The sequence below is a fragment of the Mytilinidion resinicola genome (assembly GCF_010093595.1).
Source record: "Mytilinidion resinicola strain CBS 304.34 unplaced genomic scaffold BDZ99scaffold_7, whole genome shotgun sequence".
NCBI lineage: Eukaryota > Fungi > Ascomycota > Dothideomycetes > Mytilinidiales > Mytilinidiaceae > Mytilinidion > Mytilinidion resinicola.
The window spans coordinates 1,200,571-1,220,093 of NW_022985443.1; the positions used below are offsets into that span (position 1 = coordinate 1,200,571).

The 19,523-nt window shown below is 50.0% G+C and overlaps 6 protein-coding genes and 1 non-coding gene across 7 annotated transcripts; 4 read left to right on the forward strand and 3 right to left on the reverse strand.

The window, feature by feature from the left end:
• The first annotated feature begins 1,097 nt into the window (after positions 1–1,097).
• On the forward strand, positions 1,098–2,906 carry BDZ99DRAFT_414248 (general substrate transporter). The gene is made up of 4 exons (XM_033716726.1): positions 1,098–1,321; positions 1,368–1,573; positions 1,622–2,036; positions 2,092–2,906. Exons 1-4 carry the CDS (start codon positions 1,125–1,127, stop codon positions 2,783–2,785), a joined length of 1,512 nt encoding a protein of 503 aa, XP_033578693.1. The 5' UTR covers positions 1,098–1,124; the 3' UTR covers positions 2,786–2,906.
• A 109-nt stretch (positions 2,907–3,015) lies between these two features.
• On the forward strand, positions 3,016–3,099 carry BDZ99DRAFT_t38. Its single transcript has one exon. It is a non-coding gene; the product is annotated as a tRNA-Lys (tRNA).
• Positions 3,100–4,181: 1,082 nt separating this feature from the next.
• BDZ99DRAFT_508043 (uncharacterized protein) lies at positions 4,182–6,337 on the reverse strand (the record flags this gene model as incomplete). Its single annotated transcript, XM_033724293.1, has 5 exons — positions 4,182–4,670; positions 4,737–4,960; positions 5,016–5,248; positions 5,311–5,522; positions 5,590–6,337. The coding sequence occupies 5 exons, from the start codon at positions 6,335–6,337 to the stop codon at positions 4,243–4,245; spliced, it is 1,845 nt and encodes a 614-aa protein (XP_033578694.1). The 3' UTR covers positions 4,182–4,242.
• A 320-nt stretch (positions 6,338–6,657) lies between these two features.
• BDZ99DRAFT_518983 (uncharacterized protein) lies at positions 6,658–9,151 on the reverse strand (the record flags this gene model as incomplete). Its single annotated transcript, XM_033725359.1, has 4 exons — positions 6,658–7,467; positions 7,534–8,260; positions 8,323–9,085; positions 9,136–9,151. The coding sequence occupies 4 exons, from the start codon at positions 9,149–9,151 to the stop codon at positions 6,658–6,660; spliced, it is 2,316 nt and encodes a 771-aa protein (XP_033578695.1).
• Positions 9,152–10,399: 1,248 nt separating this feature from the next.
• Positions 10,400–10,930, reverse strand: BDZ99DRAFT_358743 (kinase-like protein; the record flags this gene model as incomplete). The annotated part of the gene is made up of 1 exon (XM_033714650.1): positions 10,400–10,930. A coding segment is annotated over one exon (531 nt), but the record flags the coding sequence as incomplete, so codon positions are not given.
• A 1,991-nt stretch (positions 10,931–12,921) lies between these two features.
• Positions 12,922–15,410, forward strand: BDZ99DRAFT_440653 (uncharacterized protein; the record flags this gene model as incomplete). Its single annotated transcript, XM_033717727.1, has 3 exons — positions 12,922–13,084; positions 13,140–13,309; positions 13,369–15,410. Exons 1-3 carry the CDS (start codon positions 12,942–12,944, stop codon positions 15,408–15,410), a joined length of 2,355 nt encoding a protein of 784 aa, XP_033578697.1. The 5' UTR covers positions 12,922–12,941.
• A 750-nt stretch (positions 15,411–16,160) lies between these two features.
• BDZ99DRAFT_508046 (SPX-domain-containing protein) lies at positions 16,161–18,864 on the forward strand. The gene is made up of 3 exons (XM_033724294.1): positions 16,161–16,938; positions 16,989–18,589; positions 18,659–18,864. The coding sequence occupies exons 1-3, from the start codon at positions 16,257–16,259 to the stop codon at positions 18,749–18,751; spliced, it is 2,376 nt and encodes a 791-aa protein (XP_033578698.1). The 5' UTR covers positions 16,161–16,256; the 3' UTR covers positions 18,752–18,864.
• Positions 18,865–19,523: the final 659 nt, after the last annotated feature.

Sequence of the window (19,523 nt, forward strand, 5' to 3'; positions counted from 1 at the left end):
AGTAATAGGACACACTTTTCTTCACTCTTGTTCACTTGATACTACTATGAGGAATTTCCAGCTAGCAGGTATGAACTTAACCGAAAGGTGATCTAGTTCCGACTGCATTGATCTTCACATTGTGTTCGGCGGTTCAAAAGCCTGTTAGGGTACCCCAAGCAGCGGCCAGAGATGCCCAAACCTAAGTCTTGGTCCTGTAGCATGATAACGACATGATCCAAGAACCCGGCGGTAAGTAACGTGTCGGTCTCAAACTTTCGTACTATTTGCTTGAAGGAGGAGATTTTAGTCTACAATATGTACTCAGGAGCGCGTGATTGCACGACACTTCCATGAAGCTTTTCTGCTTCGTTAGACGATGCATAATCAACATTGAGAAGGGTCTAGTGCAGTGCTTTGCTAGAAGTATGGGTACACTCGTTCACCGCCGTTTGAGGTGCTTCAACGGATTAGAAAACTTCCGATAACTGTTAAAGGCCTTGAGACCCTGAATCGTAGAGATTTCATGCGCTTACAATCGGCCTACTTGGCCCCCGTTTGTGGGGTATTTTAAACATATTATCATACTTCTGGAGAAGATCAAAAGACCACGTGCTCAAACTTGTCTCCTAGTACTGTATCATGGAGGAGAGCAGTTGAGGTTGGGTGCCAAGCGGCTCACTGTCGCCTCTGATTGCTGGAAATTCGAAAAACCCCCCTACGCTCTCCATCCCTTCGCCGATCAGCCTACAAACATCTCGCGACAAAACAAATCCAGCATCTCGGGCCATCCCCTCACCCCACATTCCCATTAACCGTGGCCCAGGTCTGCCCTGCCGCATCCCGTAACGCTTCCCCAGGTCTGACTCGCATTTAGCCTGAGTAGCGGCCTAGTGCGGGCTGGGATTCGCCAATCATGGCATGACATGGTGACAGCCTCCTCTTCGCTTCTCTCGAGACCCGGCTCATGAAAGATGGAATGGAAGAGTCGTGCCGGGCGCCCGGTAGGCAGCGTGATGTTCCGGGTCTTTGAAAAGCTTTTCGAAGGCGGTGTGCTCAGGGACTATATCTAGCCCCGTTTCCTCGCTGCAGGAGCTTTCTCCACTCATCTTTCAAGTCTCATTGACCCAGAAAACAACAAAATTATGGGGCTGGTATTCAATCTCCTCCTGGCTATCTTTGCTGGCACAGGGTCGTTCCTCTTCGGATATGACTCTGGTGTCATGACAGATGTCATCCAATCGCCACATTTCTTGTGGTTCTTCAACACAAATCCAAATTCTGATATCATTGGGGCTATAAATTCGACGTTTAGTGGTGGTGCGGTGTTTGGCGCGTTGATGTGAGTATGTTCTACCTCGCGAAGTCTGCAGAGCTGACAATAGCAGGGGAGGGTTCACGATGGACCGATTGGGAAGAAGACGAACGGTGCAAATAGGAGCTTGCATCAACGTTCTTGGAGCATGTCTTCAGTGCGGTGCTCGCAATCTTGGAATGATCTTGGTTGGGCGAATCTTCGCCGGCTGGGCTGTCGGACTGATGTCCATGTCAGTTCCTGTGTATCAATCGGAATGTGCTCATCCAAACACTAGGGGTATTCCATATCATTCTAGCTAGCTGGAACTACACTAACGAGACATAGGTCTCATCGTCGGTATCACACAACAGATGATTGGTGTCGGATTCATCGTGTCCACCTGGGTCGGCTACGGCTCGTCCAAAGTCCCCAAGACTAGCGCTTTCTCGTGGAGATTTCCTCTTGGCTTCCAAGCCATTCCCGGCGCAATCCTTGTCCTAGGTCTCTTCTTCTTGCCTGAATCTCCCCGATGGTTGATGGAGAAAGATCGCGGCGACGAAGCCATGCGTGTTCTGAGGAAACTTCACTACGACGGCCACAACGACGACTGGATTCAATCCGAATACAACGAAATCAAGCTCACCATTGACGCTGAGAAAGCTCTCACCGCTCCGGGTTGGCTCATCATGTTCAAAGTCAGGCCCTGGCGAGTACGACTAACGCATGCGGTGCTCGTCCAAGTGTTTACGCAAATGACTGGGTAAGCTCCTCATCACACACCACTCTCCTCTACCATTCCACTAACGCTCTCACAGAATCAACGTCATCGGCTACTACCAAACCGTCATGTACAAAAATCTCGGCATAACAGGCGGCCGCAGTCTGCTAGTCACCGGCATCTACAACTGCGTCGGTCCAATCGGCAACCTCATCTTCATCACCACGCTCCTCGACCGCGTCGGCCGTCGCCGGCCCCTCCTCATCGGCACCGTCCTCATCACCATCGCGCTCGTCTGCGAAGCAGTCATCGGCTCCCAAGTCGAACACGCCACGGGCGCGCGCAGAAACAGCCTCTCCATCGCCGGCGTCTTCTTCCTCTTCTGCGTCACCACCATCTTCAGCTTCTCCTTCGGCCCCATCTCCTGGGTCTACGCCAGCGAGATCATGCCGTTCCAGATCCGTGGCCGCGGATCCGCCTTCGCCACCGGTATCGGAAACTGGCTCGTGTCTACGATATGGAGCCAAGTCAGTCCGCGGGGGCTGGGCGCTATAAAGTGGAAGTTCTACTTCGTCTTCGCGGCTTTCAATGTGTGCGTCACGTTCCCGACCATCTTCTTCTTCTTTAAGGAGACGACGCGGCTGAGTCTGGAGGAGATTGATTTACTCTTTGGCGAGCGGGCGAATGGGGCGCTGCCGGAGAACTTGGAGGGGAAGCAAGTGGCTGTGCCGGAGAAGAATGAGGATACGGAGAGGGGTGTGCAGCATAAGGAGACGGATGTGGCTGCTTAAAGACCTACGGAAAAACAAATTAGCTAAGGGATGGAGGAGTAGTTGTAATTACAAAGACGGTAGTGGTTAAGTGTAGGAATGATATGAATGTCAGAACTCTGAAGCGGGGTGTACAGTGCTGCGCCATAATTCGCCGCGTGTCAGTGATTGTTCATGAGCGTGTCCCTACAATATTTCGCTTCCTTTCTCTGGAATATGCTACACTTGCCACTGTATTTTGTGTCGTTGAATCCGGTATGGTTTAGTGGCAGAATTCCCTGCCCTTACAATAATAGGTAACTGGGGAGACCCAAGTTCGATTCTTGGCGCTAGACATGGTGAGCATTGCTTTTTCTTTTGGTATCTTGCTGATATCATCGAGTGGTGCAGATTATCAGGACATGCCTGCGTCAGAACTTATTCAATTCTCGTTGATTCAGTGCGGTTTACGCGGATACCATTCCGCGAGGAATGCCAGAGGTTGTTAAAGAGAACAAGATTCAATGTACAGCGCTGGCCACCTGGAGGAGTCTTCCTCTCTTTCGCGTGGGAATACTGGCGTGTTGTTAGGGCCCTCTGTATCTTATCTCTAGCACCAGCTTTGTGTCTCTATTGAAGTATGTTGATTTTCCATTGTGTGAACCGAATAGACCCCGGAGTCGAATACCCCTTCTCCTATCAGAGAAGAATGGAAAAAGTTGAACCACAAGGCTACATTTGGCCTCTGAACTATCCTTGAAATCAGGGCCTTCCACGAACTCAGGTTGCAGCACTACAACCTAGGATCAACAACTCATATGCCAGAAAGCTACTCTCCGAACATCAGCTGTAGAGAACCCAGCTGAAATCTCAGCTGTAGAGAACCGAGCTGAAGCCTCAGCTGTGCAGGGCTCATCTGAACTTACTAGCGCGCCACCCTGGGGGTGGCCCCCTTCCTTCCCCTAGTATATATACAACTAGCTAGACGTCTATAGAAATCAGAGTTCACATCAATTTAACCTGAGTCACGAGAAAGCACAACACTGCTTTGATAGCTATCGGCACCGGTGAAGGACTTAAGAGATAATTTTATCATTGGCTCTCAATCCGGTGTGGTTTAGTTGGTAATAATACCCAAAGGTCTTTTGGCTGGATGCCCCTGGAAAAGGGCAGGCTTGATAGGGGGGTTGGGTTCCTGTCCGTCAGACCCCGTTCCTCCGTCAAGCTGGAGACCCGAGTTCGATCCTCGGCGCCGGACAGTTCATATACATTTCTTGTTTGGATGCTCTTCGCCGAGTGTTGGAAGTATATAATGTCACCTATTTTCCGGTCCCCCTAATCTTAGGCGGGCGTGCTTTTTCATCCAACACCGAGGATCGGCCTCCTCACACAAGTTCACTCTGTTTAAGTACGCATGGAGCTAATCTAACATCAAATTGAGGCTTTTGGATATTATATACTTGCTTTCAGGCTCTTCATGTACACTGGTCAATTTTTTCTCACCAAACTACCTGCCAAGTTGTCGCACTGAATCCCACAATCTGTGAGAAAGCCTCATCTCTCCGATCCACATTGATCAACACCCATTCCTCGCCCGCCTTGCTAATAAGCCGCAAGTCTTTCCCAGAGTCATTCTTCAGCTTGGGTACGTTCTTCGCCACAACGCGGTCCAATTTCTCAAGATTGCTGATCTGGTCGTAGGTAAGATGCCAGTGGACTTTATGTGCGACATTTGAGACGAAGCGGACAGATGAGGTACTGATGATCAGGCGACCTGTATCGTCGTCGTGATGAGCAGTATAGAAGCCGTAGTCACGTAGATTTTCGGAACCTGAAGACACTTTGATCGGCGGGGCGGATGGCAATTGCGTGGCGTGCTCTACGTAGTGAGTTCCTTCGGCTTGGATGTATTTGATGGTCCATTCGGCTACAAAACGGGACACATGAACATTTTGCGCTTTAACACTTTGGGAACGACTAAGTTTGAGCTCACCATGGGTAGGAATGTTCCAGAATATGCGCTTTGACGGCGACACTAAGAGTCGGTACTCTGGGAAGTTGGTGGCCAGGGGAAAGAGACCAAAAAAGATCACACCTGCACCGAAGGTCGTTATTTTGGCCAACAGCCAAACAGGAGCCACGGCAGTGAAGAGGGTGGCGACAGCGAGTATTTTAAGCGTGGCTATCGTCCGGCTAGGTACTAACCATTCGTAGAAGCTAGGAATACATCAGTCTTGCTGCCAATCGTATCAATTATAGATGGAAGACAGACTTGCGCAAACTCTCGAAGAAACCTGCCAAGTCAGCCAATTGGATCATCAGCCATCGGCCCGAGCCTTCAAGAAGGTCATTTGCCCATTTCTCGTCTCCTCTCTTCTCGATGAATTCGGTGAGAGAAAGGGCTGTTCTGTGCACGTCTTCCCTGTGCTTGATGTCTTCGCGAAGGTCTTCCAAGGTGTTGCGATGGACGCGGCGATCTACGACAAAGTATACGATAGCGGCGAGCTAGTCTTACGTCAGTATCTATTAGTCGCAGCATGAGTACAACATTTATGAGAAGGAATTACGACGCCTGGAAGTATCAGATTTAAATACCACAGCGTGAGGTAGATTAACAGATACTTCGTCGTTTCTGTGCTGTTTTCCCAGCGATATACTCGTCTGGTAGTCATGATCAACTCCTGAAAGGGTGAAGATGCAACTATCAGGCGCTCAATGTTTGGTAAGATGGTCTCTTTGGAAGGGGTTGGTGGATCTGAACCGGAGCCAATATACTGTCCTCCATACTGTTGAGCATAGAAAATCAGTTGCTGCGGCATGTTAGCAGAAGCCTCCGATAAAGTTACCGTTGATGATGATGCTTGCATGTTGTCCGTAAGCCCTCCAATTCATCACTATATCTCCTTCAATGTTCTTTGTCTCAAAGGCTGCTCTAGACTTCCTTGCAAAGGTATCTCGGGGCAATACCCTGACCTTCGTAATATGCCGATCGAGTGTCCACCGGACAAACGTGCTTTGTCGTTCTTTCATTAGCATGGAGAGGTCCTGGATAGCAAGTAGCTTTTCTTCATCTGTCTTCGCGCGTTCGACTGCGGAATGGGCATTGACAAGGTCGACCTCCTTGCCATGAGATATCTCTTTCGAGGCGATATTCGCGGCGAGTTGGTGAGACCCCTGTCCAGAGACCTTGGACTTCACAGTGTCGACAGGATTGGCAACAAAGTCCTTCAGAGTGTGTTTCTCTGGCATAGGTAGTCTGTTTACAAGCCGCGAATCAGACTTCTCGTTGCTAGTATCTGCGAGGACCAGCGATTCCGAACTGAGATTGTCAGAGCTTTCGCTGATGTGAAACGCTTTCCTAAGCTTTTTCGCAGCATCATGTTTGTGCTCTTTGATCGAAGTGAGGATATGATGAGATGACGACTGGTTAGTTGCAGGTTCGGTATGCTTGTCAGCGTCCTGGCGAGGTGCTTTGCTGCCGCTCCTGGGCAGATGCTGTTCGGGAAGCTGAATCTGCCCTTTATGATCGATGGCGGACCGATCCAGCCCTATCTGGAACTCGTCGAACGGGATAAGCTCCTCCCTTGCCTGCATGTTGCTGGAATGAACCTGCGCTAGTTGATTAGGTCGTATCGCCGACTGGCTGCTTGAAATAGTGAGAAGGATGGAAATTGCTGCCGAGTCAAGAAGAAGGCTTCGTTGTTGTCGTTATACTGAGCAGCGCTCTGATCATGTGGTTGCCAATTATACGACGTAGAAGGGTCATGGCACCGTCATGTCCCGCCGCACTTGGACTAGCGCAAACCCCACTCTACTTCGTAAATCCAGCCTTGCAGGATGAATACCGAACCTCAAAATCTAACAGCTTAATAAAATTCGTTTCGGGGTTCCGAAGTACTTTCATCCCTCAACACCTACGAAACCTTCACCACATTCCATTCTCCCGTCAAATGCTCCAACCCCTTCACCTTCCCATCCTTCCCTACCACCAAATCTCCAACCTCCTTCCCCTCCTTATCCACCAAGGCCGTCTTGCTGCCCTCTTGAACCCCATAAAGCCTCACCTCTCCACCGTCATTCAACCAATCATACCCAAACCCGCCTTTGCCCTCTTCTTTACCAAGCACCAATACCGTTCCCTCTCTCACAAACAGCGGTAGCGTCAAGAACCCATGCTGCTCCTTCTTCCACCCCGGCCCCTGAATCACCTCCCCACTCCAATAGTTCGTCCAGCGCCCCTTCGGCAGATAGAACTGCACATCACCCCCCTCCGTAAACACCGGCGCCGCCAAAATCTGCGAGCCGACCATGAACTGCCTATCACACTGCCACGCCGTCGGATCATCCGAGAACTCAAGAGCCACAGCCCTCAAGCTAATCGGCCACCCATTCGCCCAGCTCTCAACCGCCTGTGCGTAGATATACGGCATTAGGCGGCGCTTGAGCTGCACCCAGGATCTCAGTACTGCGGTCGCGTTCTCGGGTTCTTGGGAGTCGTCGTCGATAAACCAGGGCACGCGGTAGGAGTTGGAGCCATGGAGACGGCTGTGCGAGCAGAGGAGGCCGAAGGCGACCCAGCGCTTGTAGAGCCAGGGCGGTGGCGAGCCCTCGAAGCCGCCGATGTCGCAGGACCAGGACGCGAAGGAGGCGAGGCCCAGGGAGAGGCCGGCGCGGACAGATTCGGCGAGGGCGGGGGCCGTGGATTCGGAGTCGCCGCCCCAGCACTGTGGAGGTTAGTATTAGACACGAAAAAGTGGAGACGTTAATTGATTGAGGAGGGGTGGACTCACTAGAGGGAATCGCTGGGTCCCAGCGCATGCTGTTCTTGCGAAGAGAACTGCTTCTCTCTTGCCATACCGTCGTTGGAGGGTTTCATATACGGTTTTGTTGTAGATGAACGCATACCAGTTGTGCATGCGCTCGTTGTCGACGCTCTCGTCAAACCACTTCACGCCCTTTGTGGGTATGCGTTCTCCGAAGTCAGTCTTGATGCAGTCCACACCGATATCACAAAGTTTATCGATGCATGATTCGTACCAAGACACTGCGGCAGGATTCGTGAAGTCTACGAGGCCCATGCCGGTTTGCCACAGGTCCCACTGCCAGACATCCCCGTTTGTGCGGCGGACGAGGTAGCCTTTCTCTGCGGCATACTGAAAGACCGGAGATGCTTGGCCGACATACGGATTCGTCCAAACCGAGATCTTGTTAACCAGCCCTGCTTCCTTGAGTCTCTTGATCTGACCGGCCGGGTCGGGGAACTGTTCAGTGTCGAAGACAAAGTCACACCAATGAAAAGCCCGAAGCCAAAAACAGTCGAAGTGGAAGACTTCGACCGGAATAGCGCGCTCTTGCATTTGAGTGAGGAAATTCGATACGGTGGCTTCGGAGTAAGATGTTGTGAAGGAGGTGGAGAGCCAGAGGCCGAAGGACCAGGCCGGAACAGGTGGTGGAAAGCCTGTTAGACGGGCGTACTTCGAAAGTATTGTCTTTGGATTGGGTCCATAGATGATATACCTAGCGTGTATTAGTTATTGTCTCAAACGACTTCAAAGGTGACTGGAGTCAGTGAAGCCCACCATTTCAGCCTTTGCGCTTCCACAGCCATTTGTACTCGAGAACACCTCTCACTCCCGATCTCCAAGTCGACCTTGCCTGGCGTATCCACGAATATGCCATAGCCAGCCGAACTAAGCCAGAAGCTCACGTTCTTGTACGCTTGGTCCGAACTCGTTCCGCCGTCTTCGTTCCAAACCTCAATATTCTGGCCGACACGGTTCCAGGCTCCAAATCGCTCCCCAAGGCCATGAATACTCTCACCCACTCCAAGTTGAGTTTGTGCAAAAATGTGATGAGAAATTCCGTTACTGCCTAACTCTGAAACTTGTTTTGGATTGCTCAACGCAGGGCTATATGCAAAACCAACGCTTCTATTCAGAAGCGAGGTCACTTCAGCTCCGGTCTCTGTGTCATGGAATCGGATGTCGAACGCGTGTGGGTCTGGGCCTACGGTCGCCCTGAGATTCCCGCTGGTGATGGTTGTACCGACAGCTTCGATCTTGCTGATGCTCGCGGAGCTTTCTGGCTTGCCGTCGGGGTACAGGTCGAAGTTTGGACCAAGCTTTCTGGCACCTGCGAAGTGCGTGACTTCGACGGAAATAACGCCGTCGAATTGAGCTTCAATCTCGACATTCAAAGTTGCCAGATTCAAAGTGTCGCCGCGGGAAAAGATGCGGCGGGTGGGACACAGCAGATTTAGGGCTTTCCCATCAGGCCTTGAGGTTACTGTGTAGATGTCTTCGGCGTATTGGACTGTTTTGCCTTCAGCAACAAGCCACATGCCTGGCGGAAGAATTAGTTGGAGAGCTGAAGGTTTGAGAAGAGTAACAAACCATCGCGGAATTTCATAGCGGTGGTAGTTTTCAGGCTTCGTGTAAAAGGTGTGTGATTGATTGCAGGTTCCTGGATAAATTTGCAGTCTTAAAAGTATTGATCATGCACGAGATCCTTCTCAATGGGATGATAAAAAAGTGTGAAAGCCGACGATGTCCGACGTGGTTGCAGTGCTACCTACAACAAACACCCCACCACAGCCACCAATATTCTATTTAGCCTAAATGCACGTACCCGCGTTGGGGAAAGTCATCCGGGTCGCGACTCACGTCAGCAGGTGATGGCCGGCGTACCGAGAGCCGTGATGCATGACCTCGCTTGGCGGGAGATCTTTGCCCGAGACCAAGGCTTTCCGTAGTGGCGTGTTTATTGTGCTTCTCGAAAAAGGAAGACTAAAAGGCTAGACTTCATGCTCGGAAGAAAGCTGAAAAGGCGGCTAATCTACTGACTTGACCCGGAGATGGGGTTCCGGGCTGGAAATAGCAGCAGCTCTTGAACAGCATGTCCGTGTCCCTAGAAATTCCCTTAAATAATGTGTTACATAGTTCTTCAAAGGCCTATGTACACTTTTCTGCCATTTCTGACAATACAGTGAAGATTATGATTAGACTCGACAATGAATAAATGTATACGATTTGCGGTCAATCGAAATGCTAGCTTTCAGTTCGACTGTTCCATTGCTAAAGGTGGAACAGCGGTATCGTGTTTCTTGTCGATGAAATGCGGTTCTGGAGGAGCAATTTCTTTTGCTCTGGTAGGTTCGGATCCCAATGACGATGTTGTGAGTGAGCTATTTGTTGTAAATGAAGACGTAGTAGACGACTCGAATGCTGCAGCCGAAGATGTGATTGAAGAACTGAGCCCAGTGACCGATGATGCGAGACTACGAATAGATTCAAGGCCAGTATTACTACGCTTCAAAGAAATAGAGTCATCTATCCCTGGAGTGGGTGCAAGGTCTGAGACGGGATATTGATAACAGATTCTGCAAAACGTGGCCGTGGACATATTTTGCGCTTCATAAAATGCCTTCATAGTATTGCTAGTCGTTGTTGCCGAAGGTCGCGCATGGCCAGTGAAGTGAAGCATAGGTTTAATGAAAGCTTCGAATAGCTTACATCCCCAAGCAGGTATATGGTCGTTGTCAACTGAGAACCACGCATCGACTAGATCTAAAGTGGCGTGGTAGGCATGAGTCGGTCTCTCGAGTTCTTCGTCCATTCGATAGCGAAAATCGTGGTACTCTTTCAGCCTCCTGCCACAAAGCACACTCACAATTTCGGTCAAGACGCAACCTAAGGAGAACACATCCGCAGACGTGTTTCTACGCTCCCATGCAATGACTTCCGGCGCGCTATACATTCGAGTGTGGCCATACGCAGGCCCTTCCGTAGAGGCTGCATTCTCTCCCAAGAACGCACGGCTTGACCCGAAGTCCGAATATACGATCCGCGTTCCTTGGACTAGAATGTTTTTCGTTTTGATGTCTTTATGCCGAACGCCGTGGCCATGCATGAATGCCAATGTCGTTGCCAAACATAAGATCCATTTCTCCAGGAGTGGGGAGAGCTTCGAAGTCGCGGTAGTATTGTCTTGTTGATCCAACCAAGTTTCTAGATCTGCCTGGGCTAGAGGCTCTAGAACGATAGAATACTGCTGCTTCTCTTGGTACGTGCAGTAGATACTGACTATATGTGGATGGCGCATAGATTTGATGACAGAGATTTCGTTTTCTATCATTTCTCGAAGTTGCCGCTCACTACTGCGGCGTAGAAACATAGATTTCCTTGCGTAGTGGTTGCCATATAATTCAACGCTCTCGACTTCGGCGAATGCGCCTCTACCAATTCTGTCAATACGAACGAAGGGTGCTGGCTTCACGATCTGGGTTCCGGGTAGCGTTCCAAACTCGAAATGAGTTAAACCGTGTTGTGCAAGTCTTTTCTGAAAAGCGCTCGTAACAGCAACTCGCCCCTCATTGTGAGCTTGAAGCAATGTTTCAGCTCCAAAGAATACATGTTGAGAGAATTCTTGGGCCTTCGACTCGTGACCTTGAATATGGGAGAGATAAATAGCGGTATCCATATCGCACAAAAGCATCATCGTTTTGTTCATTGTGAAGGTGTCTTGGACTACTCTCTCCATTCGTAGCGCAGCTTGATCGGGACGACCAAGCCTGGCTTCGCAGGCAGCGATCGCTCTTTCCAGACGTAAGGTCCTCTTCGCTTGATATTCAACAGATGTATCTCTCGTTCGATGAAGTCTTGGATCGGAAAGCAGTGCAGCAATGATATTCTCTGCCAGAGAAAATATTTCCAAATCGGCCCAGCTCAGGAAGTCCGCTATTGTCCATAATTCCATGTGTTCGTATGCAATGGATTGCAGTGTGTTATAGGTAATGCAGTGACGAAAGAGACTGAGAGAGTCCCGCTGTGGCTGTGAAAGCGCGCATTGTTGGAGAATATGATAGCTATCCAATGTGTGAGGGTGCTCTCTGCCTAATCGATAGCAACGGCCTAAGTAAGCCTCTAGAAGTAGGACTGAAGCTGCCTGCTCTTTGCCAATGGAAAGCAGATGCGCACCATACGTGTGGAAGACCTTTAAGGTAGTATAATGCCAATTTCCTAGAGCTATGGAGCTCAGAACCAGGGCATGGCAGAATTGATAACTGGCTTGATCAAGCTTCCCCATCCCAGCGTAGGCGCGAGCTCGATTGAGAACGATGCTTGCGGATAAGACGTGGGGAAGATTTGTTCCGAACCGGCTATCGAGGGTGTCGAGTACTGTCGAAGCATCCTGGAAACGATCACTGATGTTGAGTATTAGACTCAAGGTGTCCAATGTGAAAGGCAAGTAATCTCTGGGTTGAAGTCCAGCTTGGAAGTTTTGAGGGACGTCGTTTTCGCTCATGACCTGGAGAAGGCTATGGCATAGTTCTTCGGCATGTCCCAGAATTCGTTCGTTGTCAGCCAGAAATCGGGCAAAATCACTTGCAATGCGGACGCGGAGAAGATTCTTTGGAGACAGCGTTCGGCTCGTGATCATAGCAGCCTTGTAAGCTTGTTCAGAATTTTCGTAATGACCAAGGCTTTGATAGACGCGTGCGAGAAGGTGCCAATCCGTGAAGTCATCGCTTGGAAGCTCCGGTGAAGCTTGTTTCTTGATTCGTAGTATTTCCACTAGGGACTTCCGTACTTTGTTCAACTCAGTAGTCACGTGCTCTGCATCTTTCAGATAGTCCGTAGTCAGGGAAGCACGCTGCTCAATCTCAAGCAAAGCGAGGGCATCGTGATGAGTGTTCGCTCGATCGATTGCCCTTTGCTCTTCTTCGGAAACCTCGGTCTGGCGAGAGAGCCATTGGATGGACTCCTCGTGAAGTGAACGGAGCCTTGAAAGCATCACACCGCGTGGCTGTGGATGAGCATGGTCCTGCTGGATACTTTGAGAAGTGGGGCCTCACAGATAGTCCTGTTTACTAGGGCATGAGGCTAGAAAGGGACGGTGCTGGCTGCCTTGGGATTAACAAGCGTTCATGCCCACGAAGGGCTAGTTCCGGCACTAGAATGGATACACATACCTTCTCTTGCAATACTGTACAGAGCTAGACATATAGAGATGTTATCGTTCCAGCTGAAGCCGCATCAACATCATTCAGAGCGTGGCGATCAACATGGAACTCAGCTGAAACTCCGCGGATGAGATGGATGTTGAGAGGCCCGTGCGCTTCCCGCTAAGCCTATTTATGGAATCTATGGATTGAACGTCGCTTCATTCTCAAAACACCACGACGACTGTTCGCCCTGCCATGACCAACGAAGCTCCGGACCCGCGGTCCTTCAAGACGTGGGAAGATGCATTTCAATTCCCGGTGCCAGTCATCCGCAAGCTGGAGCTGCAGCTCCGCGCCAACGCCAATGAGAACCGCGAGAAGCTCCGGACTTTGGTGGGGTATGTTTAAGTAGACATTCAAATCCAAGAACCCATTGCTAATAAAATCCTGTAGGGCGAGCTATCGCGACCTCCTCGGTACGGCGGAACGGATAGTCGAAATGGAAGAGCACATGCAACAGATTGAGACAACCCTTGGAAAAGTCGGGCAAAAGTGCAACTCGCGCGCTGTGGATCGCATTGCAAACAACTACGCAGAACTGGATAAACAATGGAGGGCTCGCGGTTGGTCTCTGCTGTTTATATGATATTGAAGGGCTGTTGGAGTTGACACGAATACACAGACCAGGATAGATACGCCTTCGCGTCACAAATGGCCGTTCTCCAGAGCTGTCCGAACGTAATGACTCGGCTATTGAAGAAGAAGGGCTCATCTCTACTCATCGCCAAGATCCTTGTCATGTCCCGATTGCTGCACAAGTCTCTCTCCCAATTGACGAGCAAGCCTCCATACGTGGACCATATTCGAGATCAACTAGCATCCTTGCGCGGACGGCTGTTACGTCGAATCGACAAGCAACTATCCACCCCCACGGCTGATATCTCTATGCTTGTCGAAAATATGTGCGCATTTGCTCTAGCCACAAGCTCAACCCCGACAGATGTTTTACGGCATTTCCATGGCGTCCGAAAGGATGCTATCGCCGAATCATTCGAGCACGAAGAAAATGTCCAAGAATTCATCTTGAAGGCATTGAAACTCTGCGTTAAAACGCTACAGGATACTCAGGCCATCTTTCCGCGGCGATTGGCAGACTCGTTAGCGAAGCTCAAATTACAGCCGCTCATGCGCGACCCTGAGATTAGGAATATTACCGAACTCAACTTAGATATCCATGAGCGATGGCTATCAGAAGAGGCCCGGAACTATACTCCCTGGCCGCGCCATGATGAGCTTCAACGGGCTGAAGCGGAAAAATTACTCAAAGCTTGGGCTAAGGACGCAATCTCGGTATTTTTAAAGGACACGAAAACGGCCCTTTCGAGCGTGCAAGATCTCAGGGCAGTAGCGGTGCTGAGGAAAGAGCTTTTTGAAACGTGGCTGGCCTCAGGTAATAGGGTACCTGGGCTAAAGTCTTCAGCAGTACTTGATGACCTTCGAGATGTGATAAACACTCAACTGAGCACGATAGCAAGCAAGCGAGCTGGAGAGCTTGAAAGTGTCTCGTCCGCTATCACCAAAATAATGGAGCAGTGGCCCGCTGATGAGGCAAATACGAACACAAGCCTTTGGAATACGACAACGTCCTTCTTGGATATTGGCGCGGGCGCTGAGACATTCAAGAACGGCATTCTAAATAGATCCCATGGCAGAACGGAGCTCGTGCAACGAGTAGTATCGGCCTATGACACCTGGACCGATCAGGTCTTGGAAGTCAAAACTATCATCAAAGAAATGACAGACATCCGGTGGGACGATGATATTGGGGATGATTCTGCTGACTCCGACAACGAGTTTAGTCTTGATTCAAAACAAGGTCTTTTGAGCGACGACGACCCTCGTAAAATCGAAGATGCCATGCAAGAAGCGTTGTTAAAAGCGATGGTCGAATTGCAAAAAAGCATGGGAGGGCTGATCACTGAACTAGCAGCTGATGTGCACGACGACACGATAACGCGAGCCATGTTTTTGATTCGAGTTCTTCGAGAAATCACGGATCGTCATCCGCGATTAGCCCTTCGACGCCTTGGCAAAGAATCGGCATCTGGGCCGTTCAGCTCCAGCTTGATCGAACCTTTGCATTTGATGGTTACAAATTCCATCTTGAGATTTCCCCTCAGCACGTACAAAACTAGACTGGACAAGTCGACTTCTTCGAAAGTTACACGTGGTCGGATTCTATGGGAAGGGAACCCACAGCTGCCCGTACAGCCCTCGCCGAGCACATTCAGGTTCCTGCATGACCTCAATCAGGAGATGGGGCGATATGGAGGTGATCTCTGGGCACCTGGTGCTGTCCGAACCATCAAGAGCACTGGTGGCAAGCAATTATGTGAGCTACTGAAGGCTTCGGTTGATATAATTACCTCTCAGCCAATTCCTTCGCCAACAACGGAAAAGGGAGACACGAACGGAACCGAGGACGCCAGTGCATACACTGATGCTAAGAAGGACAAAGCCGTGCAACTGCTCTTTGATATTCTCTATCTCCAGCGTTGCGTGGGACTATCTGATTATAGCATTCCTACAGATACACAGTTCGAACTGCTGCTGGATACATTGTCGTCTGCAGCGCACCTTGATTCAGTCGCACGAGAGAAGCTTGCGAAGAGCGCAACCGATTATCGGAAGAGAACTTATCTTCTCTTTGCTCTGCTGTCGTAGAAGAAATGAGATTTCACATTAGTTCCACCTATCTTATCTCGAAGTGACTCTCGAAGTTGTATTGTGTTTGAGTACTGCTAATGTTTTAGATATAGATCCAAATAGCAGCAACCGAAGACAATGAATAGCTCTTAGCACCAGTTCATCGCCGCTCTCGCTCCCGTATCATGGCCCCCTCTCCAGCTTAGGATATCTACCCGAGCTACCGAACCTTTGATTCCGCTATTCGGACAGGTCGAAAATTGGAGAAGCTGGATGCATATTTGTCAAGCGTATAAAAGGCAGATACACGATCATCGCGCCTTCACATCGTCACTTTCAGGACAGTAGCTGTAAGGCTTATCAAGTCGTGAAGGGTAGGTCGGCTTCTCATAACATATGGCCAGCTGGAAAAGTACCAAAGATCTTCGTACCAAGGAGCCTTTGGGGAGGGAAATGGATGAATAATTCATGTATTTATAGTTAATGTGACTTGTTTCATAGGACAAAATCGGTGTTGCCATATAAATAGGAGAGGTCAAGGATAGCTAGCCAATGCCCATCGTACCCGCTAGGCGTAAGACACCAATTAAGGCTTGTAATTGAGGCTTGTAATATGTAGAAAGTCGTCAAGATTTGCCTCTCAGAATTTGAGGTGGTTGGAGATCGAAGAACCCCCACGCACGGGGCCCTCGGCCGTCTTGCTATTGGCTACCGCGAAACTCCCCGCCTCCCAAGCTTCTGCCATCACAATTCACAGCTCTCGTCCACAGCTCTCAAACTCTGCCAAACACCATTGCTATTGCCAATTGACCCCGGTTTTGAAGCTTCTCACCCGCCTCGCAATCACCATCCTTACCGCATAGCATGCGCTTCGGCACCACCCTCCGCAAGACTATCTACGCGCCATGGAAAGACAAGTACGTCGATTATGACAAGCTGAAGAAGCTGCTCAAGGAGAGCGATGGAGGGTCATCGGTTGAAGATGATGACGACCAATGGACGGCCGACGATGAGAGCGCATTCGTAGACGAGCTGCTGAACGTGCAGCTGGAGAAGGTGCATGCGTTCCAAGCGGACACTTACCAGAAGCTACGGGATCGGACGACGGCATGCGAATCGAAGCTGGACCCGTTAGCGATTGGGCTGAAGAAAGATGCTAGCGATGAAGGGGAGGTCGATGCTGCGGATAAGAAGCTGGAGGTGGCCTCGCAGGAAAGGGAGAAGATACTGAAAGAGGTGTTGGAGGAGTTGGACAAGATCACGAAAGACGTCAATGAGCTTGAGAAGTACTGTCGCATCAACTACACAGCGTTATATAAGGCCACGAAGAAGCATGATCGGAAGCGTGGAGAAGCGTATAAGCTCAGGGCCTTCCTTGATACCCGCATTGCAGAGCTACCGTTCAACAAGGAGGACTATTCACCGTTGTTATATAGGCTGTCGGCCATGTACTCGTTTGTGCGGCAGAGTTTAGACGGGAAGACGAAGGAATCACTCTCCTTCGCTGACAGCCATACGGGCGGGGAGAGCTTCACATCATACAAATGTAAGTCGAAATGGCATTCTACCAGAGTTAACTTGCTGATAATTCCACAGTCTGGGTCCACCCTGAAAACCTTCTTGAAGTTAAGACCGTCATCCTTCGTCGCCTTCCCGTCCTTGTATACAACCCGCAAACCTCTAAAGTTGCCGAAGGCTTCCAACGCGACCCGACCCTCACCTCCGTATATTTCGATAACCCTAACTTCAAACTATACACGGACAAGGTCAATCAAGCGCCTGATGCGGCTTCGCTTCGCCTACGCTGGTATGGACAGCTTGCAGATAAACCCGACATTCTATTCGAGAAGAAGACAATCACCGACGGGAACAGTAGCGAGGAACAACGCTTCCCTATCAAGGAGAAGTACATTGAGCAGTTCATTAAAGGCAAATATAAGATGGAAAAAAGCGTCCAAAAGATCCAGAACAGAGAAGGAGAATCTAGCGACAGCGCGGATAACTTCCAGAAAGCCGTCGATGATATACAAGCCTTCATCAAGGAAAACCAGCTTCAGCCTGTCCTGAGGGCAAATTACACTCGAACTGCCTTCCAGATACCTGGTGATGACAGAGTCAGGATTTCACTGGATACTGATCTAGCTCTCATCCGGGAAGACGCAATCGACACCGAGCGCCCCTGCCGAGACCCTGAGGACTGGCATCGCAAAGACATCGACGATGCATCCATGGAATACCCTTTCAGTGGAATTCGTAAAGGCGAGATCAACCGCTTCCCCTTTGCGCTGCTCGAAATCAAAGTGAAAGGCTACAAGAAGTACGAATGGGTCGACGACCTCATGGATTCGCATCTCGTCAAAGGAGCGCCACGTTTTTCGAAATTTGTCCACGGTGTCGCCATGCTCTTTGAAGACAGCGTCAACAGCTTCCCTTTCTGGCGCTCAGACGTCGAATCTGATATTCGTCAGGAGCCTCAGCAGGCCTTCGAACAAGAACAGGACCGGAAAGCCAAAATGGCTGAAGAGGAGTTCGCTGTTGGATCCCTATTCGGCACAAGACCAAGTGGCAGCTATAGACCCTCTATCAGCTCCCCCGTTAGCTCGCCCGCGGGCGCCGGTGGCAAATCCCTGAAAGATCGCATTTCTGCGGGACGCTCTTCTCTCCCCTATGCTACGAGCCCCACTTCTAAAGAAGACGTTGCGGAAGAGGATTTAGACAATGAAGACTCGCAAATGCCTACTGCTGGCCTCACTAAGCCGAGTGGTATTCGCTCCTTCCTCCCCTCATTCTCCTCTTCCAAATACGCCCGCGCGCACCAAACTCCCAACGCTCGACTACCCCCGGGCGTCTCGAATCCAACCTCCTGGATCAAAGACCAAGGTCCCGTCCGTGTCGAGGCCAAAGTGTGGCTAGCCAACCAGCGCACATTCATAAAATGGCAGCACGTAGCCGTGTTGCTCGCTTCTCTGTCCTTGGGACTTTTCAACGCGGCTGGACCATCGAATAATGTCGCCAGAGCTCTAGCGGTTGCGTATACGATCGTCGCTGTGTTTACACTCGTTTGGGGCTGGGCGATTTACATGATCAGGGCGAAGATGATCAAGGAGAGAAGTCCAAAAGATTTCGATAACCAGATCGGCCCCATTGTTGTGTGTATCGGGTTGGTGGTGGCGCTTTGTTTGAACTTCGGGTTTCAGGTACGTTCTCTCCCATTCCTTCTTGATGACTTGGGATTTCATAGTAGCTGGACTAACATGCATGCTTAGTATCACGCTATGTTACAGAGGCAAGAGCAAAAACATAGTAGCGCGGTGCAAAATACAACTCTACTAGAGCCGCAGCGGATTGAGTTGTTGTGAGAGAAGACATACTGGCTTTTGGAATTAGTGAAGGGCATAAGTAAGCTCTTTATTGTATTTGGACTCGTCGTGACGCTCAGATGAATCTCGACGACGGATGTCGCAAAACTGGTAGTATAATCTCGTAATGAATATGGGTATGCTCCCCTTTCCTGCCACTTTTAGGTGTAACCCAATGGATTTTTCAAAATTCAAATGCCATGTCAAAGTTGATACAGTGGACATAAGGCTACCTACTAACGGACCGAATACCTTCCTTCCAACGGGGATCATTCTGGCAGTGGCGTCTAGCTTTCGCATGTGGCTTTCAAGCGATGGTATATGCGTGGGTCCAGATTAGTCTGTGCACACTGGCTTGCCACTGCTTGGAGTATCCCCATGGGTTGAGAAAAAGCCAGGCGCAATGTCAGGTTACCCACCGCGGAATCCGAGCTGCCTCTTAGCTGGCCGAATTTCCACTAGCTGGGCTACTCCTTAAAGTGGTATCAAACGAGCAGGAGTAAGTCCAGTCCAGTGGGATATTCGTGCGCATGATTTCATGGCCTGGTACTGTATGATCTAGTAAGAACCAGGCACGTGCACTTTATTCCTGAACAACGGCGAATATGTTTCTTTCATCCCATTTTCGAGTCTGTATTGCACAATGTTGGTTATAAGCCGACATTCACCATTGTTAGTCACTCAACACATTGTGAATTCACGGCCATGACGGATTCACATAGCGCGGGTATTAGCGGTATATGTAATGGCTAGGTAATGCCTTCTTCTTCAT

What these genes read in the sequence shown, in the direction of transcription:
- BDZ99DRAFT_508046 (XM_033724294.1), top strand. Translation starts at nt 16,257, where the DNA reads ATGCGCTTCGGCACCACCCTCCGCAAGACTATCTACGCGCCATGGAAA. An exon ending in GAGCTTCACATCATACAAAT is followed by an intron (nt 16,939 to 16,988) that starts GTAAGTCGAAAT and finishes ATAATTCCACAG; the next exon opens with TCTGGGTCCACCCTGAAAAC. An exon ending in GTTTGAACTTCGGGTTTCAG is followed by an intron (nt 18,590 to 18,658) that starts GTACGTTCTCTC and finishes ATGCATGCTTAG; the next exon opens with TATCACGCTATGTTACAGAG.
- BDZ99DRAFT_414248 (XM_033716726.1), top strand. Translation starts at nt 1,125, where the DNA reads ATGGGGCTGGTATTCAATCTCCTCCTGGCTATCTTTGCTGGCACAGGG. An exon ending in GCGGTGTTTGGCGCGTTGAT is followed by an intron (nt 1,322 to 1,367) that starts GTGAGTATGTTC and finishes TGACAATAGCAG; the next exon opens with GGGAGGGTTCACGATGGACC. An exon ending in TGCTCATCCAAACACTAGGG is followed by an intron (nt 1,574 to 1,621) that starts GTATTCCATATC and finishes AACGAGACATAG; the next exon opens with GTCTCATCGTCGGTATCACA.